At 35.6% G+C, this 27,427-nt stretch overlaps 1 protein-coding gene across 3 annotated transcripts in view; it reads right to left on the bottom strand.

The window, feature by feature from the left end:
• Positions 1 to 27,427, bottom strand: part of Strn-Mlck (Stretchin-Mlck) — a 201,305-nt gene that overhangs the window by 10,292 nt on the left and 163,586 nt on the right. For all 3 annotated transcript variants that reach the window (XM_075310984.1, XM_075310982.1, XM_075310983.1), the window contains 2 exons: positions 20,056 to 20,427; positions 2,958 to 3,232 (listed from right to left, as the gene is read on the bottom strand). In XM_075310984.1, the coding sequence (XP_075167099.1) occupies positions 2,958 to 3,232; positions 20,056 to 20,427 (647 nt within the window). The remainder of the gene's footprint in view (positions 1 to 2,957; positions 3,233 to 20,055; positions 20,428 to 27,427) is intronic.

Raw genomic sequence — 27,427 nt, 5'->3', positions numbered from 1 at the left:
TAAAGCAACTAAAAGTACCCTACGGGAAATTGGTGCAAATTGCCACTGACGGACCTATCACAGAACTGGTACCTGTGCTCCAGTTAGTTGCAATTTTCACATTTAGTGAAATAAAATTATCCGAATAACCTTTTGTTCGACATATTTCAAAAGTTTTTTTTTCATTTCGGGTTCGATTAGGAGTCCAAATTGAAAGAGATTTCTAAGAGTTTGTCCGAGACTGGTTCCTGAGGACCTGTTTATGGGTTGTTCCTGCTAAATTGTGCCAGGACGTGTCCTTTGGGATGAGTCCAAGACGCGTCCTAAATTGTAAGTTTACTCCGTCAATGACAAACTCATGTTAAAGTGGACGGTCCCTTCCATACGTTTTGATCAGAACTGGGACTGGTCCATACACACCTGGGACTAGTTCTGTACCAGTTCTGTGGTTGATCCATTTCCCGTAGGGTAGTTCCACACTTTCCCAGCAAAAAATTGGGAGTTGTTCTAAAGGCACAACTTTAAAAGCACTTCCAAAAATGTCCTCACAAAGAAGTTAACTATTTTAACTACACAGGAAGTTTTTTTACTTCATTTTTTATATTTTAATGCGTAATTTTTGTTTTCTTTTTTCAAATATTTTAAAAAAAGAGTAAGAATAAATAAAATGGTACAAATTATTCAAATTTTGCCACAAAAATGCTAAATCCATTATAGAAAAATCGATAATATTTGAAAAAACGTTTCAAACAAGCGTTAGAATGCATTAAAAATCATAAAAAAGTATAAAAATTATTTATTTGGGAAAATATCACAAAATTTTTAATTCACATTCAAAACGCTCAATTCAGATCACACCTTAAGAAGTGATGCAAATTCATTGCAACGGTTGTTGAAACGGTGGACATTCGTTATATGACAAGTTCATATTACATTCATCGCTTCTCCGCCAATTTTGTACCACTTCCAGACCCAAAAAGAACATTTTCACTTCTTTTTTGGCGACGCTTTTTTGCAGCATTATTAAGATATTAATTTATGAAAGAATAGTTTTAATATCAATTACTATTTTTTATTCAACTAAATCATAAGTTCAACCACAGCTTTATTTAATAAATATCAGACTTCTACCACAACCCAAGTAATTCGATTGTGCATGAAAATCTTTAGTGAAACTTTGTGCGTTGTACGAGTATATACTTGTTTAATTTTTATAAAAATGTAAAATCGTAAATAGGTTTTCAAATTCTTGGGGGGGCTAAAATTTTTCTGGGTGGGCTAAAATTTTTCTGGGGGGTCTAAGCCCCCTCCCCAGAGGCCTTCCTACGCTTATGCTCAGGAGTGTAGCGATGGAGCCATGTTTCATCCATTGTCACATATCGACGGAAATACTCGGGTATATTACGAGTTAACAGCTGCAAACACCGCTCAGAATCATCAACACGCTGTTGTTTTTGGTCAAATGTGAGCTCGCGCGGCACCCATTTTGCACAGAGCTTCCACATATCCAAATATTGATGAATGATATGACCAACATGTTCCTTTGATATATTTAAGGCCTCTGCTATCTCGATCAACTTCATTTTACGGTCATTCAAAATCATTTTGTGGAGTTTTTTTATGTTTTCGTCGGTAACCACCTCTTTCGGGCGTCCACTGCGTTCACCGTCCTCCGTGCACATTTCACCACGCTTGAATTTTGCATACCAATCAATTATTGTTGATTTCCCTGGGGCAGAGTCCGGAAACTCATTATTAAGCCAAGTTTTTGCTTCCACCGTATTTTTTCCCTTCAGAAAACAGCATTTTATCAAAACACGAAATTGTTTTTTTTTTCATTTGTTTCACAATAACAAAAGTTGCTTCATAAAAGACGCTCTATTTCACAAACTAATCGACTTACAGACGTCAAATTTTGACACTAATCATTTGAAGGTTGGTATTATATAAAAATAATATGCATTTAATACTAGCGACGCCATCTATGTGTCAGACCGGGGACTTATCAGCCAACCTGTTATGTGCAAATTTTTAAGCCGATATTGCGAGACCAACTTAATATTTCACCTCTTTATGGGGTCTTTACGTTACAAACGGAACGATCAATTTAATTAACCCAAAAACTATGGTGGAGGTTATAAAAATACACAAAAATATGGTCGTTTGAATTAGTAATTTCGGTTTGCACCGATTGTCGGTTTTGTATAAAATCCCATTTTCGGTGGACCCCTAGAATCGGTGTTTTTAATATCATAAAAACCGATTTTCGATTTTTTATTTTCAATGGAAACTGAAACAAGAAAACATCTCGAATATATTTTCTGCGCACTTCCAACTCGTTTCTGAACACTTCCAAAATAGTATTCGTCAAAGATGTCAAATAAAAAAGGTATGTTTTCTAAAGAAATCCCAGAGATATTTCAATGAAATATAAGCAAATCGTGCTTATTCAATTAGGAGCGTATATTTTGTCAACAAAATCTATGATATTTCTTAAGTTATTATTATTCGACTTAATTTGATGTACCTTTCTGTAGAAAATGAGCTCTGTTTGTGAATATTTTGAAAAACAACAAAATGATTCTTCGAAAACCAAATGCCGTCTTTAATATAACATTTCAGAAATATTCACAAAAAGCAAATGGAACCAAACAATAAAAATCCAACATTTTAATGTTTATCTACGGTATTGTTACCGCAATCACCGGTTTTAAAAAAATGGTCCGGTTTTTTAGAACCGAGAAAAACCGATTTTCAATAAACCGGTTTTTTTGATCACTCTAGTAACACTTCATGTCAGCTAATCTGTACACGTAATTTTTAACAATTTATTAGTAATACCAAGCGTTGTCAATTAATGCGATTATTACATGTAGCTGTTTTGCAACCAAAATGTCTAAGTGCCAGACTTCACAACAACAACAAAAAAACTGAAAATAAATAATTATAAAAAAAAAATCCAAAAATTGTATACTTACATAAATCCAGTTATCATACAACCACCATCGTATGGTGGACCACACCATGCTATCGCTACACGATCTGGTCCTTGTGAAATGCTTGGTTTGCCGCTTGGAGGCTCTGGTGGTCCCTCAACGGCTACCGAAGCCGAAGCAATATCGGCGCCAAATTCATTCATCACTTCTACCGAATATTTGCCACTGTCATCGGTTACTATATCGGAGATTTGCAGTACAGATTTGCGGGATGATGTATTGATAATCGTATTTGATGTTTCAACAATGGGTCGACTCTATGGTTAAAAGGCAAATGAATTGAAAAAAAAACAGCAAAAAATCATTAATAAATTAGGGCAATAATCAATCTTGCATATAGAGGATATGTGTATATGGATTACAAACAACAACAACAAATAAATACAATGTATTTTTTGTTGTTTGCGGTTTGGTATGTATGAGAAATAAAACAATAACAACAACGGCGACTACTATTACGTAGAGCTTTACCGCAATCTGTGATCGTGACACGATGTTCATATCGAGGGTTGCCATTTTGGTCCGATCGAACCAAACTTGGACCAAAGAATTATTAATTTTTAAATTTGGTCCGATGGTCGGACCAAATGGAATTTGGTTGATTTTGGTCTATTTTCGTCAAATCGGTATTTTTTTTCAAACTTTTATATAGAAATAAAATTGTGACAAAATTTTCTATAGAAATAACATTTTGACAAAATTTTCTATAGAAATAAAATTTTGACAAAATTTTCTATAAAAATAAAATTTTGACAAAATTTTCTATATAAATAAAATTTTTATTGTTTTTTTTTCTATAAAAATAAAATTTTGACAAAATTTTCTATATAAATAACATTTTGACAAAATTTTCTATAGAAATAAAATTTTCATAAAATTTTCTATAGAAATAAAATTTTGACAAAATTTTCTATAGAAATAAAATTTTGACAAAATTTTCTATAGAAATAAAATTTTGACAAAATTTTCTATAGAAATAAAATTTTGACAAAATTTTCTATAGAAATGCAATTTTGAAAAATTTTTCTATAGAAATAGAATTTTTTGCTAAAATTTATATAAAAAACAAATTTTGACAAAATGTTCTATAAAAATAAAATGTTGGCAAAATTTTCTATAAAAATAAAATTTGTTATAGAAATAAAATTGTGACAAAATTTTCTGATGAACTAAAATTTTAACAAAGTTTTCTATAGAAATAAAATTTTGTCAAAATGTTCTATAACGACATTTGACGACATTTTCTATAGAAGTAAAATTATGGCCAAATTTTCTATAGAAATAAAATTTTCACAAAATTTTCTATAGAAATAAAATTTTCAAAATTTATATCTATAGAAATAAATTTTTCAAACTTTTCTACAGAAATAAAATTTTGTCAAAATTTTCCGTAAAAATAAAATTGTTAGCAAAATTTTGTATATAAATAAATATAAATAAAAATTTTGAATAGAAATAAATTTTTGACAAAATTTTCTACGGAAGTAAAATTTTGGAAAAATTTTAACTTTTGATTGATATTAATTTAATTTAGAAAAATGGTCCGCTGGTACGAATTTTGATTCTATTTTAGAAAATTGTTGGGTCAAAATAAAAATTCATTGTGGCAACGCTGTTCATCTCTCTCTCTCTCTGTATATGGTATAGAAGAGGTTCGTCGCCTCTATTCGAATTAGGCAAAAGTGTGAGAATCATACACGGACAAAAATTTTAATTATTTATGAAACGGATTCTTAAAACAACAAAAATGGTTGAGAAATTTCAATCCCTAAAGATGAAATGGAACCAAAATAATTTGTCTATACCTGGGTCAGGCCAGGTGAAATGTGATATGGTGGGTTAGGGATTTTGGCCTTTCGTCTAAATATCGACAGATTATGCCTTTAAAAATATTGTTAAAGTAAGCGAGTTGCATTTTGTGGCTCCTGTAGATTCCAGATTCTAACTGAGTTAGCACCGCTATGGTCTCCCTTAGCAGACGTCTCTCAACGTCAATGACAGCACGCAGGGAAGGAATATGATCTCCCCAAGCATGTTTCAAGAGCATAATGTTACTTTTTCACGGAAAACATGTAACATGTTTGTCGAAACCATTTATTTTCACCATTATTATTTTCTCGGAAATAATATATCTGATTTCGGAAAGCATGTTATGTGTGACGAGAAAAGAAAATTTTTTCGACCAAAATGTCACATGGTCGCCGTGAAAAAGTAACATGGTGCTCTTGAAATATGTTTGAGGTGATCATATTCCTTCTCTGGGTGAGGTTGTGGTCTTGCACCGAATACAATGTTGTCTGGTAGAAAGATATTTTCTTCTGGAACGCTGCCATATTCACAGTCTCCAATGCTGTCCTTATTCCAGCCGATTAGGAAATCGGAATGCCCATTTTTTGATCTTTCAGAGAGTGCCCTCCTGGAAGTGGTATGATTCGGGTGGTTTGCCCACCGCCCCTGCACTTTACCTGATGATTGTGACTCAGAAGGTCGCAGTGTCGCCTCGCCAGCACTATTTTGGACTCATGCTGCAGATGCTACTCCGGTGTCTTAGAATGACATCCAGTGGCAATTCGCAGATCTGTACCGTCTGCAGATTCTTCCACTGGGTCTCGCTTATATTAGGGGTCCAAGTGTGCGTCCCAATTTTTTGGAAACAAAAAAAATTTTGTTTCAATTAAAAAAAATTGTTGATTCAATTAAATTTTTAATTGTATATTTCAATGAAAATTTTAATTGCAAAATTTTTCGTGAAATTTTTTTCTGTGTGTCGACAATGCAAGTCCCTAAGTGCAGGGAGGAGGAGGCGTGCAATCAATGCACACCTTAAACTCCTTGACGTCTCCACCTGATACAACTAGGGAACAATCGTCCATATAGCTTATCAGATGTTAATTTGGTGATAGTACAAGAGCCCATGCCACATAGGAGGGGGTAAATCTTGTTTATTCCTCCTGGACGGAGATTTTCCCCCCTCTAAATTCCGCACAGGATTGTATACCAGCCATATAATTTGCCAATCATCTTTAAAGATTTTTATGGGGGAGTTATCGATAATATCTCCTAAGAGGCTGGTATTATTTACAGTATTAAAATCTTTAGAGAATTCCCATGCTTGTAGAATCTTGAAAATCGTATAACAGGTTGGCTGATAAGTCCCCGGTCTAACAAAGAAAAACAAATTTTTTTGTCAAAATTCGTTTTTATTATTCAACATAGTTCCCTTCAAGAGCGATACAACGATTATAACGACCTTCCAATTTTTTGATACCATTTTGGTAGTACTCCTTCGGTTTTGCCTCAAAATAGGCCTCTGTTTCGGCGATCACCTCTTCATTGCAGCCAAATTGTTTCCCTGCGAGCATCTTTTTGGGGTCTGAGAACAAAAAAAAGTCGTGGGGAAGCAATTCGAAGCCCAATTCATGAATTTTTGCCATCGTTCTCAATGACTTGTGGCACGGTGCGTTGTCTTGGTGGAACAACACTTTTTTCTTCTTCATATTGAGTCGTTTTGCCGCAATTTCGGATTTCAAACGCTCCAATAACGCCATATAATAGTCACTGTTGATGGTTTTTCCCTTCTCAAGATAATCGATAAAAATTATTCCATGCGCATCCCAAAAAAACAGAGGCCATTACTTTGCCAGCGGACTTTTGAGTCTTTCCACGGTTCGGAGACGGTCGACTGTCGATTGGACTCAGGAGTGTAGTGATGGAGCCATGTTTCATCCATTGTCACATATCGACGGAAAAACTCGGGTGTATTACGAGCTGCAAACACCGCTCAGAATCATCAACACGTTGTTGTTTTTGGTCAAATGTGAGCTCGCGCGGCACCCATTTTGCACAGAGCTTCCGCATATCCAAATATTGATGAATAATATGACCAACACGTTCCTTTGATATCTTTAATGTCACTGCTATTTCGATAAACTTCATTTTACGGTCATTCAAAATCATTTTGTGGATTTTTTTGATGTTTTCGTCGGTAACCACCTCTTTCGGGCGTCCACTGCGTTCACCGTCCACCGTGCTCATTTCACCACGCTTGAATTTTGCATACCAATCAATTATTGTTGATTTCCCTGGGGCAGAGTCCGGAAACTCATTATCAAGCCAAGTTTTTGCTTCCACCGTATTTTTTCCTTTCAGAACACGAAATTCCTTTTTTCCACTTTTTCACAATAACAAAAGTTGCTTCACAAAAGACGCTCTTTCTCACAAACTAATTGACTTACAGACGTCAAATTTTGACACGAATCATTTGAAGGTTGGTACTATATAAAAATAATATGCATTTAATACTAGCGACGCCGTCTATATGTCAGACCGGGTACCTATCAGCCAACCTGTTATCTCCTAACAGGCTGGTATTATTTACAGTATCAAAATCATTAGAGAATTCCAATGCTCGTAGAATTTTGAAAATGGTATACATTTTTCTGAATAACCCAAAATATTATGAAATTCGTAAACAATTAAAAAAAATGTAAAGTAATTGAATGGATTTTAAATACCTCAGTAATATTAAAAAATTTCAGAATTTTTCAAATTAGAAAATTTCAACGACCACTCGGAGTTTACTGATATTTTTAAAACAAAAATCACTGACCCATTATGTCACACTTCTCCTGGTCTGATTCACCTAATTTCACGTGGAACTTTAACAAAAAAAATTGAAATTTGTTTCGAATGTAGTTAATATTTTTATTTGTGGTGTATACATATTCAACGTATGTACTCCATATTTGGCTATCTGATATAGATTTTATTGTTTATTTGCTATTCTATTTGACAAACAAATTACATGTAGTTACAACTTTCTACGCATATATTTGAGATTCTAATAAAGTAGACTTAAGCAATTAGTAGCATGGCTTAAATTGTAATTGCTATTGGATACTTAGAAACACATCCCAAACCCTGTGGGATAGCGACAGACATACAATAACAGTAACAACAAAAATCTAGTCCAGACATTTCACGAATGTAAATTTCTACAACTAAACTACTTGTTGTTTATTACTATCCACAAATAAAATTTCTCACGAGAACACTCCTCAAAATTGCAACACGTAATTGAAAAGAAATTCAGTTAGAATAAGAAAAAATTGTAAATAAAAAATTTTCATATGTAACAGTTTTCTTACAAAAATGCGAATATGAGGTTAGCAGAAATCTGTAGATAAATTGAAGATCAAACATTGTAGGAGGATACTTTTTTGGCTATTTTCTGTCATCATTTAAAAGCAAATTGATTTTTTTTACAATTATCAGTCACATTGGCGTAGCAAGCAATTTCCTCGTAAGAGCTCTTCCATTGACCTCTTCTAGCTATGCTTCATTATCCACATAATATACCCAGAGAAGGGATATGATCACCCCAAATACGTTTCAAGAGAAAAATGTTATTTTTCGACAGTCAATATGGAACATGTTTGTCGCAACCATGGTATTTTCTGGAATATGTTTGCGGAGAATCAAAATTTTTGCTACAAAAATTTGCCATGTTCACCGTCCAAAAATAACATTTTTCTCTTGAAACATATTTGTGGTGATCGTATTCCTTCCCTGCGTCTAATTACATATATTTATAGCACAAAAAGGGTGTGCATAAATCAAAAGTATTTAATTTAGATTTGCCGCTCAATTAGTCTTTATGATTTTTCCAATGTGAAACTGTTTTGCATAATATCAAAGTATATTGGCGACATATAGTATAATGTTGTTGAAATCGATTACATGGATTTACTGTCAACTATAACATCTTAATGTTGAACCAAACCCTAACATTCCAAACACCTTTAGAATATTGATTAATATTAAATTGGAGCAATATATATCTATAGAATTTTCTGTATTACAAATGATAATTAAATTACGAGTACAATTTTTCGTCAAACATCTTGAAAAAAAGAGATCATGAATGGAGCAACGTTGGAAATTATTAAAATACATTAAGATAACACTTAATTTCTTTTTGCTGTTATAATTACTTTTATCTATGATTACTATACAAAATAGATACGGAGGAAAAAATAATTCTTTCCTCCGAATTCTGGAATACTGGACAACAGAAGTTTTCTTTTGTTGGTAAAGTTGTGTCTTTAAAGGCAAATAAATCTTTGCTTACGGTACAGTTGCTACGTTGAGCCGCAACGAATTATATTTAGCCTGATAAACCCTCAAAAAATCGCTTCTGTAACATATACTCCCAAACACATTCTGCTTCAAGCGTATACATTTTCAGGATTGGTCCAAACAAAATATTGTTTTTATTGGTCAAACATATGATGTTTTACCTTAGGCATACACTGGTAGAAAAAAAAACTGTTAATGAAATTTTCGTTGTTCGTATATAATTTTTAAGGCGCATGTCGAAATATCCGCCGAGTGGTAGAAACTTGCTCATGAGTGAACATATCGCTAGAACGGAACGCAAGATATATTGTCAAATGAGCTTGGACTAAAGCCATAGAAGTTCCAAAAAGTGCAAGAGATCGCCGATGTACAGAAAAGCTAGTGTGGAAAGAGCCAAAGAGTTGCTTCGGATTTAGTTTTATCCGATGAGAGCTGTTTGTGAACAAACAAAATGATCGGGTTTACTTGCGATCTACCGCAACCGACCAGTGTATTAAGTAAACACCAATGTTTGCTATCTTAATCGCTCTCCGCTCATATTCATCGACTAAGCGGTCAAAAAAAATGTCGAATATTATCGGCAAAATGTCCTAAAGACAATTTTGATGTCCTGGGCAGATCAATATTTCGGTCTGGACATACCAACGGGACTCAGCACCATCGCATTCACCAGCCCAGCAAAAAAATTTGGAAGTTCTTCTTAAGGCACAACTTTAAAAGCACTTCCAAAAATGTCCTCCCAAAGATGTTCTTTATTTTAACTGCACAGGAAGTTCATTTGAGTCAATTTTTTATAACTCGTTTTTTCCATATTTTTAATGGGAAATTTAAAAATTTATTGTTTCAAATTGATTAAAAATAGATTAAAAATTAGTAAAATAGTGCAAATTATTTAAATTTTGCCGAAAAAAATGCTAAATCCTTTCTAGAAAAGTTGCGAATTTTTGAAAACATTTGATCTCAAACATTCCAGACAAGCGTTATAATGCATTAAAAATCATAAAAATTTTTAAAAATTATTTATTCGTGAAAATATCACAAAAATTTGTTTATCCACATCCAAATCACTGGATTCGCATCACACCTTAAGAAGTGATCCAAATTCAGTGCAACGGCTGTTGAAATGGTGGACATCTGTCCTATGACAATTTTTAAAAATTATTTATTCGTGAAAATATCACAAAAATTTGTTTATTCACATCCAAATCACTGGATTCGCATCACACCTTAAGAAGTGATCCAAATTCAGTGCAACGGCTGTTGAAATGGTGGACATCTGTCCTATGACAAGCCCATGTTAAAATCATCGCTTCTGCGCCAATTTTGCACCACTTCCGGATCCAAAAAGAACATTTTCACTACTTTTTTTGGCGACGCTTTTTTTGCTGGGAGGCGTCAACCAAGAATGACTTAAATAGCAGGTTCCTTGCTTCACTTCTACAGCATAATGGACACCAAAATCTCCGGATCTTAATCCGTTGGACTAAAGTCTCGATGATCACAAGGCAACGCTTTGCCGGTAATGGGCTAAAATGGTTAGGTTAAAGTGGCAGCCCGATTAAGATTCAGGCTCACTTAGACTATTTAGTCCATTGATTGATAAATGGACTACAATACCGCAGTGCCACTTTCATGCAATAAATCCTTGGATTCTGTGTTTCTTAACTGGAAACCGGACATATACTGCCCAAATCTGTCAACGAGATGGCTGAGCAGTACAATATTCACCTAATATGGGTGCCTGGCCATAGGAGAATACCAGTAAACTGCGAAGCGGATGAGTTTGCAAGGCTAGGAACATCCTTACATATTCCATGGGATCTGGAATCTGTGGAATGCCTCTGGCTACCTGCAAGCTCACATTGCGTGAGAATATCCAATGGGAGTATTGTGTAAGGCGTAAGCGAATTTTAGGGGCATACAATTTAGATTACTGCTGAACCCGGAAAATGTTAACTCAAACAGTCTGCTAATGGTTTTGGCTCAACACAAGAAAGTATTCGGTTGGGTTCAACAGTAAAAAAAATTATAAGTGCCTATATGTAATAAATATTTTCATTTAATGTGGTATCACAATGAACTGAATCGTCCTAAGTAAGCCTGATATACAGTGGGGAGCAAAACCGAGTGCATGTTTTCACGTTTTGCAATCTTTATTAAATAGAACATAACTAGTAAGGCCCACAGAGATTGCGTCGTTGATGACTAGAAATAAGTTAAATGGTCAGATGAAACAAAAAAACAAGTATATACGGCCGTAAGTTCGGCCATGCCGAATCTTATGTACCCTCCACCATGGATTTTGCCTTCCACGAGGCTCCGGAGGTCAAATCTGGAGATCGGTTTATATGGGGGCTATATATAATTATGGACCGATGTGGACCAATTTTTGCATGGTCATTAGAGACCATATACTAACACCATGTACAAAATTTCAGCCGGATCGGATGAGATTTACTTCTCTTAGAGGATCGGCAAGCCAAATTTGGGGGTCCGTTTATATGGGGGCTATACGTAAAAGTGTACCGATATGACCCATTTGCAATACCATCCGACCTACATCATTAACCACTACTTGTGCCAAGTTTCAAGTCGATAGCGTGATTCGTTCGGAAGTTAACGTGATTTCAACAGACGGACGGACGGACATGCTCAGATCGACTCAGAATTTCACCACGACCCAGAATATATATACTTTATGGGGTCTTAGAGCAATATTTCGATGTGTTACAAACGATGTGTTACTATACGCCCATCCTATGGTGGAGGGTATAAAAAACGTGTTTAATATGATGCAATAAAACATTACTGGTAAAGACCTCCGAACATTACTGGTAATGATAAAGTCTCCCAAAACACCACATCACACAAACCATAAATCATAGAGGGGGAGGTTTTATGGTATGGGGATGGTGACACACTTGGCCGTTGGTTAGTGAAAAGGAATCGTGAAAAAAAGAGACTACATTGATATTGTGCAATCAAATTTGCCTGAGTTTGCGGAGGTTTGCGCCTACCTTGAGGATCAACTTGTACTTCAAACAGACGGCAAACGCAATCATACTTACAAAATAGTAAGGAAATGGTTGTCGGAGCACAGTTCTCAAATGTTCAAAAGGCTACCACAAAGCCCCGATTTCAATCCCATTGAGAATTTATGGTCTCTGGTTAAAAGGTGCTGTAGATTACACCAAAGAGCACCAAAAAAATAGCGATGAGATCTAAAGCCAAGTTCAGCACAATTAGTCGGATATTCCAAAAGAAATAATAAACAAGTATATACGGCCGTAAGTTCGGCCAGGCCGAAGCTTATGTACCCTCCACCATGCATTGCGTAGAAACGTCTACTGAAGCCGATGGCAAGGTATCATAAAACTTCCTAACAACGTAATATATACCACATAGTCCATACGTGGTATATATTAAACTACAAAAGGGCCGATTAAATACGTATAAAATTATGTTTAAAGTTTCTATAGAAATAAAATTTTAACAACATTTTCTATAGAAGTAAAATTTTGACAACATTTTCTATAGAAATAAAATTTTAACAAAATTTTCTATAGAAATACAATTTTGACAAAATTTTCTATAGAAATAAAATTTTGTCAAAATTTTCTATAGAAATAAAATTTTGACAAAATTTTCTATAGAATAACATTTTGACAATGTTTTCTATAAAAATAAAATTTTGGTAGATTATTTTTGGCTCGAGTGGCAACCATGATTATGAACCGATATGGACCAATTTTTGTGTGATTGGGGATCGGCTATATATAACTATAGACCGCTATGGACCAATTTTGGCATGGTTATTAGCGGCCTTATACTAACACCACGTTGCAAATTTCAACCGGATCGGATGAATTTTGCTCCTCCAAGAGGCTCCGGAGATCAAATCTGGTGAACGGTTTATATGGGGGCTATATATAATTATGGATCGATATGGACCAATTCTTGCGTGTTTGTTAGAGACCACATTCTAACACCATGTTCCAAAATTCAACGGAATCAGATGAATTTTGGTCTTCCAAGAGGCTCCGGAGGTCAAATCGGGGGATCGGTTTATATGGGGGCTATATATAATTATGGACCGATGTGGAACAATTTTTGCATGGTTGTTAGAGACCATATACTAACATCATGTACCAAATTTCAGCCGGATCGGATGAAATTTGCCTCTCTTAGAGCAATCGCAAGCCAAATTTGGGGTCCGTTGGGGGCTATACGTAAAAGTGGACCGATATGGACCAATTTTTGCATGGTTGTTAGAGACCATATACTAACACCACGTACCAAATTTCAGCCGGATCGGATGAAATTTGCTTCTCTTAGAGGATCGGCAAGCCAAATTTGGGGGTCCGTTTATATGGGGGCTATACGTAAAAGTGGACCGATATGGCCCATTTGCAATACCATCCGACCTACATCAATAACAACTACTTGTGCCAAGTTTCAAGTCGATAGCTTGTTTCGTTTGGAAGTTAGCGTGATTTCAACAGACGCACGGACGGACGGATGGACGGATATACTCAGATCGACTCAGAATTTCACCACGACCCAGAATATATATACTTTATGGGGTCTTAGAGCAATATTTCGATGTGTTACAAACGGAATGACAAAGTTATTTAATATACCCCCATCCTATGGTGGAGGGTATAAAAATGTCTTCTGAACGCTATGGACTACCTAATTTTTGCTATAGGACGTATATTCAAGGAGATATGGTCAAATTTGTTATATAAATAATTCAAAGAGGTATGTTAGAGACCATAGAGAGAATCGGGTGACTTTTGCTCATCCATGAGGCTCCGTAGGTCAAATCTGGGGATCGTTTTATATGGGCGCTATATATAATTATGGACCAATTTTTGCATGGTTGTTAGAGACCATATACTAACACCATGTACCAAATTTCAGACGGATCGGATAAAATTTGCTTCTCCAAGAGGCTTCGCAAGCCAAATCTGAGCGACACTTATATGGGGGCTATACGTAAAAGTGGTCCGATATGGCTTATTTGCAATACCATCCGACCTACATCAATAACAACTACTTGTGCCAAGTTTCAAATCGATAGCTTGTTTCGTTCGGAAGTTAGCGTGATTTCAACAGATCGCCTCAGAATTTCACCACGACCCACAATATATATACTTATGGAGCAATATTTCGATGTGTTACAAACGGAATGACAAAGTTAATATACCCCATCCTATGGTGGAGGGTATAACAAAATTATACAAATGAAGTACAAAAATTTTACTTTTCTAAATTAGAAATTCGTCAATTTTACTTAAATTGTGTTGATATTTGTTTTTAAATGAGTAGATTTTACTTAAATTGTATCTGTCTTGAACTATGTATAGCCCTAAAAAAATTATTAAAAATTTTTAACTCCAATTTTTTTCTTAAACTACAGAAAAAATGAATTATTTGTAAAAAAAAATACTCAATTTGATAAAAAGTATTAATTTGTATTATGTATGTTTGCAATTAGTAAACTAATTTTCTTCAATAAACCTACATAGTTTTCCATGGTGGTTTGATTTTTTTTTTGGTGTACTATATTAATCAGTTGTGTTGTTGCGTGCTGTTCGAGTCATGAAATGGTTTATAGTACCAACAAACCGCATTTGAAATTATTTATAGTAAAGTCAACGCGTCTCCATGCAGCCATTGGATTTTGTCCTTACAAACTGTCAACTAAAGTTTTGAATTATTTGCTTTGATATGAAAAAAAAAATAAAAACGCTTATAGGAAAACAATGTTTTTGTTTTAGGTTTTGCATATGACCAAATACAAAAGAGAAACGTAAACCATGCAAATAAAATTGATTGCTGAACGATTTAATAGAAATTTTGATCATGAACAACAATATAGCTAACACAAAGTTGTACCAATTGAAACCACTATATTTTTTAATCAAAAATTTGCCCTCAGTAATGGGGCAACGAAAGCCAAATTAAGAAGTTTTTTGATTTTGTTTAAATTTATCCAAATATTAGAAAAATAACAAAAATGTGAAAAATTCTTTATTTTAAGGAAAGAAACCTTATTGAATTGATCATTTGAATAATGTACTCCAAATGGTAGGTTTGGGTAAAGGAAAGGCGGAGCCACCGTGGTGCAATGGTTAGCATGCCCGCCTTGCATACACAAGGTTGTGGGTTCGATTCCTGCTTCGACCGAACACCAAAAAGTTTTTCACCTCAGTAATGCTGGTGACATTTCTGAGGGTTTCAAAGCTTCTCTAAGTGGTTTCACTGCAATGTGGAACGCCGTTCGGACTCGGCTATAAAAAGGAGGTCCCTTGTCATTGAGCTTAACATGGAATCGGGCAGCACTCAGTGATAAGAGAGAAGTTCACCAATGTGGTATCACAATGGACTGAATAGTCTAAGTGAGCCTGATACATCGGGCTGCCACCTAACCTAACCTAACCATGGTTGTTAGAGACCATATACTAACACCACGTACCAAATTTCAGCGTGATCGGATGAATTTTGCTTCTTTTAGAGCAATCGCAAGCCAAATTTGGGGGTTCGTTTATATGGGGGCTATACGTAAAAGTGGACCGATATGGCCGATTTGCAATACCATCCGACCTACATCAATAACAACTACTTGTGCCAAGTTCGGAAGTTGCTGAAATTGTTGGAATATGCTGAAACCATGTACCAAATTTCAGCTGGCAAGCCAAATTTGGGGGTCCGTTTATATGGGGGCTATACGTAAAAGTGGACCGATATGGCCGATTTGCAATACCATCCGACCTACATCAATAACAACTACTTGTGCCAAGTTTCAAGTCGATAGCTTGTTTCGTTCGGAAGTTAGCGTGATTTCAACAGACGGACGAACGGACGGACGGACGGACGGACATGCTCAGATCGACTCAGAATTTCACCATGACCCAGAATATATATACTTTATGGGGTCTTAGAGCAATATTTCGATGTGTTACAAACGGAATGACAAAGTTAATATACCCCCATCCTATGGTGGAGGGTATAAAAACTTAGTAGAAGTATGTCAAGACGAGTTAAAACCATAATTAGAAATAAAGGACTATGGGCCAAATACTAAGACATTTGATTTTAATGTACGAGGGCGGTTCGGAAACTTCTCAGCCTATCAATGAAAGAGAATAGTTAGTTTTTCAAAAATATTTTTATTTTTCAATATAATCTCCTGAAACTTCAATACACTTATTCCAACGCTTTTCTAGCAATTCTATCCCTTGATTACAATAGTTTTCCTCAAGGTCTTCAAAAGTGGTTTACAACTGTAATTGCATCTTCATTTGAGGTAAAACGCTTGCCAGCAAGGAATTTTTTTAGATTTGGGAACAAGTAAAAGTCACTGGGAGCTAAATCAGGAGAATAAGGTGGGTGGTCAAGCAAATCGTACTTTAATTCGTTGATTTTAGCCATTGGTAAAACATTCTTGTGCGCTGGTGCGTTGTCTTGATGAAAAATTATTTTTTGTGTTATAAGCCAGGACGTTTTTCTCGAATTTGTACATTTAATTGATCCACTAGGTTGCAATAGTACTCTGAATTTATTGTTTTACCCTTTTGCAGATAGTCAATCAATAAAAATACCTTTGAAGTCCCAAAAACCGTTGCCATAACCTTACCATCCGATTGAATTGTTTTTGCCTTCTTTGGGGCACTTCCTCCAGCTTCAGTCCATTGTTTGCATTGTTCTTTTGTCTCTGGAATATAGTGGTGGATCCATGTCTCATCAACAGTTATGAAACGACACTTAAAATCCATTTTATTTCGCTTAAAACGATCCAAACAAGCTTGAGAAATGTTCATTCTTATGCGTTTTTGATCGACTGTTAACAAATGCGGCACCCATCTTGCAGAAAGCTTTTTCATCTGTAGTTCTTCATGCAAAATTAAATGGATGTTGTTGCTGTTTTTGGACGTCCACTACGTGGTTCATCTTCAATGCTTGTACGACCACGTTTAAATTCAGCAACCCAATTTTTTACTGTTGCATATGAAGGAGCACTTTCACCTAACACATTCACCATATCATTATGAATTTCTTGTCCCGATAAACTTTTTTTATGTAAATATTTAATGCCAGCACGTATTTCTAATTTTCTCCATTGTAAAAAAAATTGCGGATGCGTCTTTTTTGAACATCTATTTCTATATGAAGGAGTTGCCAGATTGAAACAAAATTTAACATGTGTTCATAACAGAGATGGAAGTTTCCAAAACACTTAACTTTTTTCTGTTTATACCGCGCTTTTTGTACTAGGCTAAGAAGTTTCCGAACTGCCCTCGTACATTTTTGTTTATCAGGAAATAAAGTATAAACAAGTAAGGAAAGTCTAAAGTCGGGCGGGGCCGACTATATTATACCCTGCACCACTTTGTAGATCTAAATTTTCGATACCATATCACATCCGTCAAATGTGTTGGGTGCTATATATAAAGGTTTGTCCCAAATACATACATTTAAATATCACTCGATTTGGACAGAATTTGATAGACTTTTACAAAATCTACAGACTCAAAATTTAAGTTGGCTAATGCACTAGGGTGGAACACAATTTTAGTAAAAAAATATGGGAAACATTTAAATCTGAAGCAATTTTAAGGAAACTTCGCAAAAGTTTATTTACGATTTATCGCTCGATATATATGTATTAGAAGTTTACGAAAATTAGAGTCATTTTTACAACTTTTAGACTAAGCAGTGGCGATTTAACAAGGAAAATGTTGTTTTGACAATTTTTGTCGAAATCAGAAAAACATATATGGGAGCTATATCTAAATCTGCACCGATTTCAATCAAATTTGGCACACATGACTATATTACTAATTGTCCTCCTTGTGCAAAATTTCAAGTTAATCAGGATAAAACTCTGGCTTCTGGGTCCATATAAGTGCATATCGGGCGAAAGATATATATTGGAGCTATATCTAAATCTGAATCGATTTCAACCAAACTTGGCACGCATAGCTACAATGCTAAATCTACTCACTGTGCAAAATTTCAACCAAATTGGGCCAAAACTCTGGCTTTTAGGACCATATTAGTCCATATCGGGCGAAAGTTATATATGAGAGCTATATCTAAATCTGAACCGATTTCAATCAAATTTTGGACACTTGACTATACTACTAATTGTACTCCTAGTGCAAAATTTCAAGCTAATCGGGATAAAAGTCTGGCTTCTGGGTCCATATAAGTGCATATCGGGCGAAAGATATATATGGGAGCTATATCTAAATCTGAATCGATTTCAACCAAACTTGGCACGCATAGCTACAATGCTAAATCTACTCACTGTGCAAAATTTCAACCAAATTCGGCCAAAAATCTGGCTTCTGGGGCCATATAAGTCCATATCGGGCGAAAGATATATATGGGAGCTATATCTAAATCTGAACCGATTTCAATCAAATTTTGCACACTTGACTATACGACTAAGTGTTATGTTGTGCAAATCGGTATAAAACTCTGGCTGCTGGGTCCATATTAGTGCATATCGGGCGAAAGATATATATTTGAGCTATATCTAAATCTGAACCGATGTCTTCCAAAATCAATAGGGTTCTATTCTGACCCATATTAGGAACATGTGCCAAATTTGAAGGCGATTAGACTTAAATTGCGACCTAGACTTTGATCACAAAAATGTGTTCACAGACAGACGGACGGGCGGACGGACAGACGGACATGGTTATATCGACTCAGGGACCCACCCTGAACATTATTGCCAAAGACACCATGTGTCTATCTCGTCTCTTTCTGGGTGTTACAAACATATGCACTAACTTATAATACCCTGTTCCACAGTGTGGCGCAGGGTATAATGAAATAAATTTGGAGTCAATAGACGGTTTTTATTAAGCAAATAAAGCATACTCCTAAGTCAACATGCACTCGGGTTTGCTCCCCACTGTATATAGGGCTGCCACTTAAACCTAATCTAACCTTCGTGCAGCGTATGATGGCTTTGTCGGCCATTTTAAGAGAAGGTTCAGTGGTTAAGACTAGAAGTGCCCATATGTAATAGGTACTTTTAGTTAAATGTGGTATCACAATGGACTGAATAGTCTAGCTGCCACTTTAACCTAACCTAACCTAACCTAAGGCCATGATACTTGCCAGAGGTAGAAAATTCGAACAAATCTAAATTGATTCCAAAATTTTATGTCATTTCCGACATTTATATAATAATTGTATGGATCAAAAATAAAATTATGACAAAATTTAAAAAAAAATATACATCACTTTACTTTGTTGCTTTAATTATCAGCCTACACATACAGGATGGTTGATATGTAAAGCCTATAATTGATTGATGATCTCAATACATCATAGAAACGAAAAAAAAAATAAATACAGATCTTCGATGTTTTTTTAAATGTAACGAATTTTGAATATTATCTTGTCATAACACACCTATTATGCCCACAATCATCATGATGTATCCATTACATCTAAGTAAGATGCTATGTGATGTTCCATCCACCTATATCGGGATCCGTAACAAGTGTAATCGCTATCTTGATTACCAAAAATGCAAAAGTTTGCCTATAGTTTTGTACTATTTGGCCAAAAATGGTAAAACAACTACCCTTGATCTAGCAGACTCTGGCCTGGCTAATGAGATAAAGATACATATTAATGAGCTTTTCATTGACGTCATTGAAAAAACTATTGTCGATATCTTAAGTTTATGTACATATATAGACAGTATGTACATCCATCCATTCGTCTGTCTATTCATCCATACAGCAACCCGATGGATGGATGGATGGATGAATGAATGTTCATAAGAAATTGTTTCCCCTTTTGAAATCAAGAGATACAACCCCATGTGGTGGTGATATTATGACAGTGTGTCACGATTGTATGGTGGTGGGAGGGGGAGGTACGATTATACATTTGAATGAATAACACTTACCGCCTTATACCAAATGACTTGCGGTTTAGGTAATCCTTCATAAATGACAGACAAACGAACGCAACCACCAATTAGAGCCGTACAATCTTGTGGACCTTCTAAGATACAGGCGGGTTGTTGTTGTTGCTGCTGTAGATGCTGCGAATGATCTTTGGCGGTTTCTTTAATCGGTTGAATGGACGCGTGTTCCTCACTGCTATTGTTGTGGTGTTTCGTTGTAGGCCTTGGTATAACAGCCAAAGTAGTGTATGCCTTAAGACTCGAACATGGTTTACCAGGATGCGTTACAACCAACTGAACTTCACCGCTGTGGGCCAAGGTAACATTGTTTATATGCAAAATACGCAAACCATCTGTGTGTGATGACTCCAGCTGAGAGGGGGTGTGAGAGAGAGAAAAGGAGATTAAAAATATACACATTAATATTGAAACTTAAACAACGAGATAATGCTAACGGTGTTTGTTTTCTCATATGGAATGTTCAACCGATGATGCTATTCAATGAAAGATAAATGATAACATAATAACAAAAAAATTATTAATTTTAGATTACTCTTTCAAAATTTTGAAATTATTGTTTATATAAATTATCTTTGAATTTGAATTTTTGATCATTGCCCCTTGAACTTTTGAGTTATTAAAGCTTCTTATGTTACCATATCGAGTATTGATAATATGTACGTAATAAAGAGATCAGGGTTACTATGTAAAAAATTATTCATGTATGCTATCCCAGTTGACGTGGACTCATTTCAGGTATCAGGTTGCAATGTACCAGGTCCAATCCTTAGACGGATCCCCATTAGAGTGTTCAAAACACCGGTTTTTTGCGTAATTGTTTTTATCGGTTTTCATAAAATCTCGTAAGGAAAAACTAATGTTATTGTCACAGAACAACGAAAACAACCGGTTTTTTGAAGTCAGATTTTCTTGGTTCGCTATACATAGTGCTTCCTTCCTTGTAGTTTAAAAGAAATACCTTTTTTTGTTTTCAGTCCTCCGAAAGTGGTATTTTCATAAGCATCGACAATCGCTGCAAGAAGATAAGCCAGAAGATAAACCGGGTTTTATCCACCGGATTAGATCACTCTATCTTAGTCCTCATATGCCAGCCTTAGACAACCTCTTTAGCACCCATTTCAGATTTGTTTTATATATCCTCCCCCATAGGATAGGCATACTAACAATATCATAGCTTCTATATGAATCTATCCCCAGATTAGACTTCTGGAGACTCATTGCAGGGGTTGAAACTGCGTACTTAATCCCAGCAAAAAAAAAATTGAAAGTTGTTCAACAAACATTTTTTTGAAAGCGCATCTCGGAAGCCCCCATCAATTTTTTCCACTTCCGATGCAGTCCTTTTGGACAAGTCCACAAACATTTCTTTTAAAGCGCATCTCCTATTGATTTTTTTTCCACTTCCAATGTAGTCCTTTTGGTCAAGTCTCGAAAGTACGTAACTAGGCCGTTTTAAGTGAAAATTTAAATTTCCCAAAAGAGAATCAATAAAGAAGTAACAAAATAATAAAAAAATAATCCCCGCTGGCATTTGAACCTGTGACGTTTGACTTTTTCATATCCATGGAAGTTCTTTTGAGAAGGTTTTGCAAATTACGAGAATTTTTCATATTTTGTTGATTTTCAATGGAAAAAATATTTTTACATAACATATACAAAAAAAAAAAACCATGTATAACATAAAAAAAATAATTTTTTCGAAAAATATTTAGTAAAAGATTGCCGCTGGTGAGATTTTAACTAACGTTCTTTATGTTTTCATTCACAACAATAAAGAACATCTCAGGAGTTAGTTATAAAGTCATACCCGTGTCATAAAGGGTGGTTAAATTGTAAGGGCCGATGTTGAATGTGAACCACACATAAACGCCAATTTTTTCCGAATTTTATTTGACATTTCTCTATTTCAGACTTACTCAATTTGAAACATGGGGAGATACACAATCCAACAACGTGTTAAAGTTATCCAGACTTATTATGAAAATTTTCAAAGAAAATCATCTTCAGTGATGAGGCACACTTTCACCTCAGTGCATTCGTCAATAAACAGAATTGCCGCATTTGGGCGAATGAGAATCCAAGAGTGATTGTCGAAAAACCAATGCACCCACAAAGAGTGACTGTTTGGTGCGGTTTATGGGCTGGCGGCATCATCGGGCCGTATTTTTTTCAAAATGAGGCCGGTCAGGCAGTTACTGTGAATGGTGTTCGCTATCGTGAGATGATAACGAACTTTTTATGGTCCGAATTGGAAGATGTGGATATGTGGTTTCAGCAGGACGGTGCCACTTGCCACACAGCTAACGAACCAATGGCTCTTTTGCGCAACAAATTCAATGGCCGTGTTATCTCACGTAATGGCGATGTCAATTGGCCGTCAGAATCATGTGATTTGACACCGTTGGACTTTTTTCTTTGAGGTTATTTGAAAGAAAAGGTGTACGTCGATAAGCCAGTAACAATTCAAGAGCTAAAGGATGAGATAATTCGGCACATTAACTGCATAGAACCTCCATTATGCCTCAGCGTCATCGAAAATTTGGATCATCGGATGGATGTGTTCCACCGAGGTCGCGGCGCCCATTTGGCCGATATTTTGTTCCATACATAATTGAGTAATACCAATATATCATAATAAAATAAACAATAATATCCTAAATAGTTTGTGTTTTATTCAAAATCAACATCGGCCCTTGAAATTTTAACCACCCTTTATTATGTTCATATCACAAACATTTGATGTTCAATGGCGATTGTGGACGAGTATGCTAAGGCGTTCTGTTATGGTACCAACAGAACCCGTTTTAACCCCCGATGAAAGCGAAATTGGAAAAAAATTTCGTTTTTTAGTTTTTTTAAATGTCTTCATCCGAATGAAGGCACAACTTCTAAAACAATGCAAGCAATGAAGTGATGAACTTATCCCTTATCACTGAGTGCTGTCCGATTCAATGTTTTGCTCAATGATAAGGAACCTCCTTTTTATAGCCGAGTCCGAACGGCGTTACAAATGTTTATTGAAAAACATTGGGGTGGGGCGGCATAAATGCATTCAAAAAATTGTCCATATCGATCCATAATTATTTCTAGCTTCCATATAAACCGATACCCAGACTTCCTCAGGCTCTTGGAGCAGCAAAAATTCGCATGACATTAAATCTTTGGCCTCACTGCAATAGTTTCTCAGTGTTAGTTGGACCAGTACTTAGAGAGAATTTAACAATATGGGTTGTTTTTATATGAATTCTAATTGATGTAAATCGGTGCCAGTCCTGTGATAGATCCGCCAGTAGTAATTCCCACCAATTTCTTTTGGGGTAGCTGCAACAATTTTTAAATGTATGTCATCAACCATAGGATGATTTAGCGATATCCGTATGTCTGTCTGTCATCTTACTGAAAATTGAAACATATTTGTCTTCTGATACATTTAAGTTAGGTTCGGTGGCAGCCCGATGTATCAGGCTCACTTAGACTATTCAGTCCATAGTGGTGAACTTCTCTCTTATCACTGAGTGCTGCCCGATTCCAAGTTAAGCTCAATGACGCCGAGTCCGAACGGCGTTTCACATTGCAGTGAAACCACATAAAGAAGCTTTGAAACACTCAGAAATGTCACTTGCATTACTGAGGTGGGATAATCCACCGCTGAAAAACTTTTTGGTGTTCGGCCGAAGCAGAAATCGAACCCACGACCTTGTGTATGCAAGGCGAGCATGGTAAACATTGCACCACAGTGGCTCCCTACGACCACATTAGAAGGATATTCTCTCAATTGTGTTTGGAACTCATCAAAGAGAATTCCAGTGTTACCTAATGACATTGATTTGGGAATACAACCAGTGTTGCCAGTATTGGGGATTTTCCCAAATCGAGGATATTTTTTCGTGGGATTATTTCTCGAGCATTTAGAAGACGATACAAATTCGATGACTCTTTATATCAATAATTAATAAAGGATTGTATCGCATAATATTTTGAGCACCCGTCTCCTGGTTTTGGGTTTTGAAATCTTAATGTTATTGTAATTCGCAAACTGGTATAACAATAATTGCATATTTTTCCAATTTTTAAATTATGATGGATTTTTTTATTTACAGCAGAGCCTATTCCTTTACCTTTTTCAAAAAACTTGCCAAAATTTATTGGGGATTTTTGTGGGGAATTTTAAATTAATTTTTTGGGAATGAAAGCATCCTATTTTGGGGACAAGAGCCCGAAAAATACTGGCAACACTGAATACAAAGCCCCTTGTCCATTTCTGAGTGAGGACTCCCCGTATACTGCGAAACTTCTGAAAGGTGGACACTCACGGTCGCCTAAATTTTGTCCACATTTGAGAGTATAATTTTAATGTGTTAATTTAGAAAACATCCCAAGTTTGGGAGGTGTCCGGTTTTCAGAGTGTCGAAGTTTGAGAGGTTTCACTGTAAATGAATTGTATTTGAGGATTTTCGCCTTATACAATCGCTGTATTTTTTAATTGACGTCGGTGATTGCAATAATAATTCCCATGACTGAAGCAATATAAATTAAAAATTAATCAGATTAATTAATTTTGTTATTGAAGGTAAAAAATATTTTTTTTCTGTAAATGCAAGGTAACAATAATATTTTGAAGAAGAAATTGTATTTAAAATAGCATAAGAAAATTTTTTCAAAAGTCATAATTTTGACAGAAAATTAATATCTTTTCTTTCTTTGCGTAAATTCTGAAATTGTGAAATAAATGTTACTATTCTGAGGGCTTAATTTCTAACATTGTGTAAAGTGAAGTTCAAATTAATATGCGTAAAGTCCACCACATAGCTATGTAAGAATATCGTTTATTTTTCATATTATTTCACAAAAAAATTATATTTCACTTTTGTTTTCTTTTATTTGTACATATGTACGTAAATTAAAAAAAATATATATATATAAGTATTTCTTATATACATGTACTTTCAATAACATTAACCGAATTCCGTTTTATAACACCTGTGTATGCTTTAAGAAAAATACACAACGGAGCGATATATTTAAATAATAACCATAATATCAAGGAGAAGGTCTTCAAAACAAAAAGGGAATAAAAACAACAATCACTGTACCAATAAGAAATTTCACAACACAATAACGATGAACAATATGTCTCAGCACTTCAATAAATAAATTTTAATTTTTATGTAGTTTGTTGTTTTTATTTTTTTATTTTTGTGCGTTCTTCACGACAGCAGCCGCCACTGTTATTGCTAAAAGCCGTCGGTTGATTAATATCGGTGGGTCGATTGGGTAGGCTCTGCCTATATTTGATTGCCGCTGGTGAGATTTTAACTAACGTTCTTTATGTTTTCATTCACAACAATAAAGAACATCTCAGGAGTTAGTTATAAAGTCATACCCGTGTCATAAAGGGTGGTTAAATTGTAAGGGCCGATGTTGAATGTGAACCACACATAAACGCCAATTTTTTCCGAATTTTATTTGACATTTCTCTATTTCAGACTTACTCAATTTGAAACATGGGGAGATACACAATCCAACAACGTGTTAAAGTTATCCAGACTTATTATGAAAATTTTCAAAGAAAATCATCTTCAGTGATGAGGCACACTTTCACCTCAGTGCATTCGTCAATAAACAGAATTGCCGCATTTGGGCGAATGAGAATCCAAGAGTGATTGTCGAAAAACCAATGCACCCACAAAGAGTGACTGTTTGGTGCGGTTTATGGGCTGGCGGCATCATCGGGCCGTATTTTTTTCAAAATGAGGCCGGTCAGGCAGTTACTGTGAATGGTGTTCGCTATCGTGAGATGATAACGAACTTTTTATGGTCCGAATTGGAAGATGTGGATATGTGGTTTCAGCAGGACGGTGCCACTTGCCACACAGCTAACGAACCAATGGCTCTTTTGCGCAACAAATTCAATGGCCGTGTTATCTCACGTAATGGCGATGTCAATTGGCCGTCAGAATCATGTGATTTGACACCGTTGGACTTTTTTCTTTGAGGTTATTTGAAAGAAAAGGTGTACGTCGATAAGCCAGTAACAATTCAAGAGCTAAAGGATGAGATAATTCGGCACATTAACTGCATAGAACCTCCATTATGCCTCAGCGTCATCGAAAATTTGGATCATCGGATGGATGTGTTCCACCGAGGTCGCGGCGCCCATTTGGCCGATATTTTGTTCCATACATAATTGAGTAATACCAATATATCATAATAAAATAAACAATAATATCCTAAATAGTTTGTGTTTTATTCAAAATCAACATCGGCCCTTGAAATTTTAACCACCCTTTATTATGTTCATATCACAAACATTTGATGTTCAATGGCGATTGTGGACGAGTATGCTAAGGCGTTCTGTTATGGTACCAACAGAACCCGTTTTAACCCCCGATGAAAGCGAAATTGGAAAAAAATTTCGTTTTTTAGTTTTTTTAAATGTCTTCATCCGAATGAAGGCACAACTTCTAAAACAATGCAAGCAATGAAGTGATGAACTTATCCCTTATCACTGAGTGCTGTCCGATTCAATGTTTTGCTCAATGATAAGGAACCTCCTTTTTATAGCCGAGTCCGAACGGCGTTACAAATGTTTATTGAAAAACATTGGGGTGGGGCGGCATAAATGCATTCAAAAAATTGTCCATATCGATCCATAATTATTTCTAGCTTCCATATAAACCGATACCCAGACTTCCTCAGGCTCTTGGAGCAGCAAAAATTCGCATGACATTAAATCTTTGGCCTCACTGCAATAGTTTCTCAGTGTTAGTTGGACCAGTACTTAGAGAGAATTTAACAATATGGGTTGTTTTTATATGAATTCTAATTGATGTAAATCGGTGCCAGTCCTGTGATAGATCCGCCAGTAGTAATTCCCACCAATTTCTTTTGGGGTAGCTGCAACAATTTTTAAATGTATGTCATCAACCATAGGATGATTTAGCGATATCCGTATGTCTGTCTGTCATCTTACTGAAAATTGAAACATATTTGTCTTCTGATACATTTAAGTTAGGTTCGGTGGCAGCCCGATGTATCAGGCTCACTTAGACTATTCAGTCCATAGTGGTGAACTTCTCTCTTATCACTGAGTGCTGCCCGATTCCAAGTTAAGCTCAATGACGCCGAGTCCGAACGGCGTTTCACATTGCAGTGAAACCACATAAAGAAGCTTTGAAACACTCAGAAATGTCACTTGCATTACTGAGGTGGGATAATCCACCGCTGAAAAACTTTTTGGTGTTCGGCCGAAGCAGAAATCGAACCCACGACCTTGTGTATGCAAGGCGAGCATGGTAAACATTGCACCACAGTGGCTCCCTACGACCACATTAGAAGGATATTCTCTCAA

The sequence above is a fragment of the Haematobia irritans genome, chromosome 5 (genome assembly GCF_050003625.1).
Source record: "Haematobia irritans isolate KBUSLIRL chromosome 5, ASM5000362v1, whole genome shotgun sequence".
NCBI lineage: Eukaryota > Metazoa > Arthropoda > Insecta > Diptera > Muscidae > Haematobia > Haematobia irritans.
The sequence above is the reverse complement of the archived record's forward strand: the minus strand, read 5'-3'. Positions and strand labels throughout refer to the sequence as shown.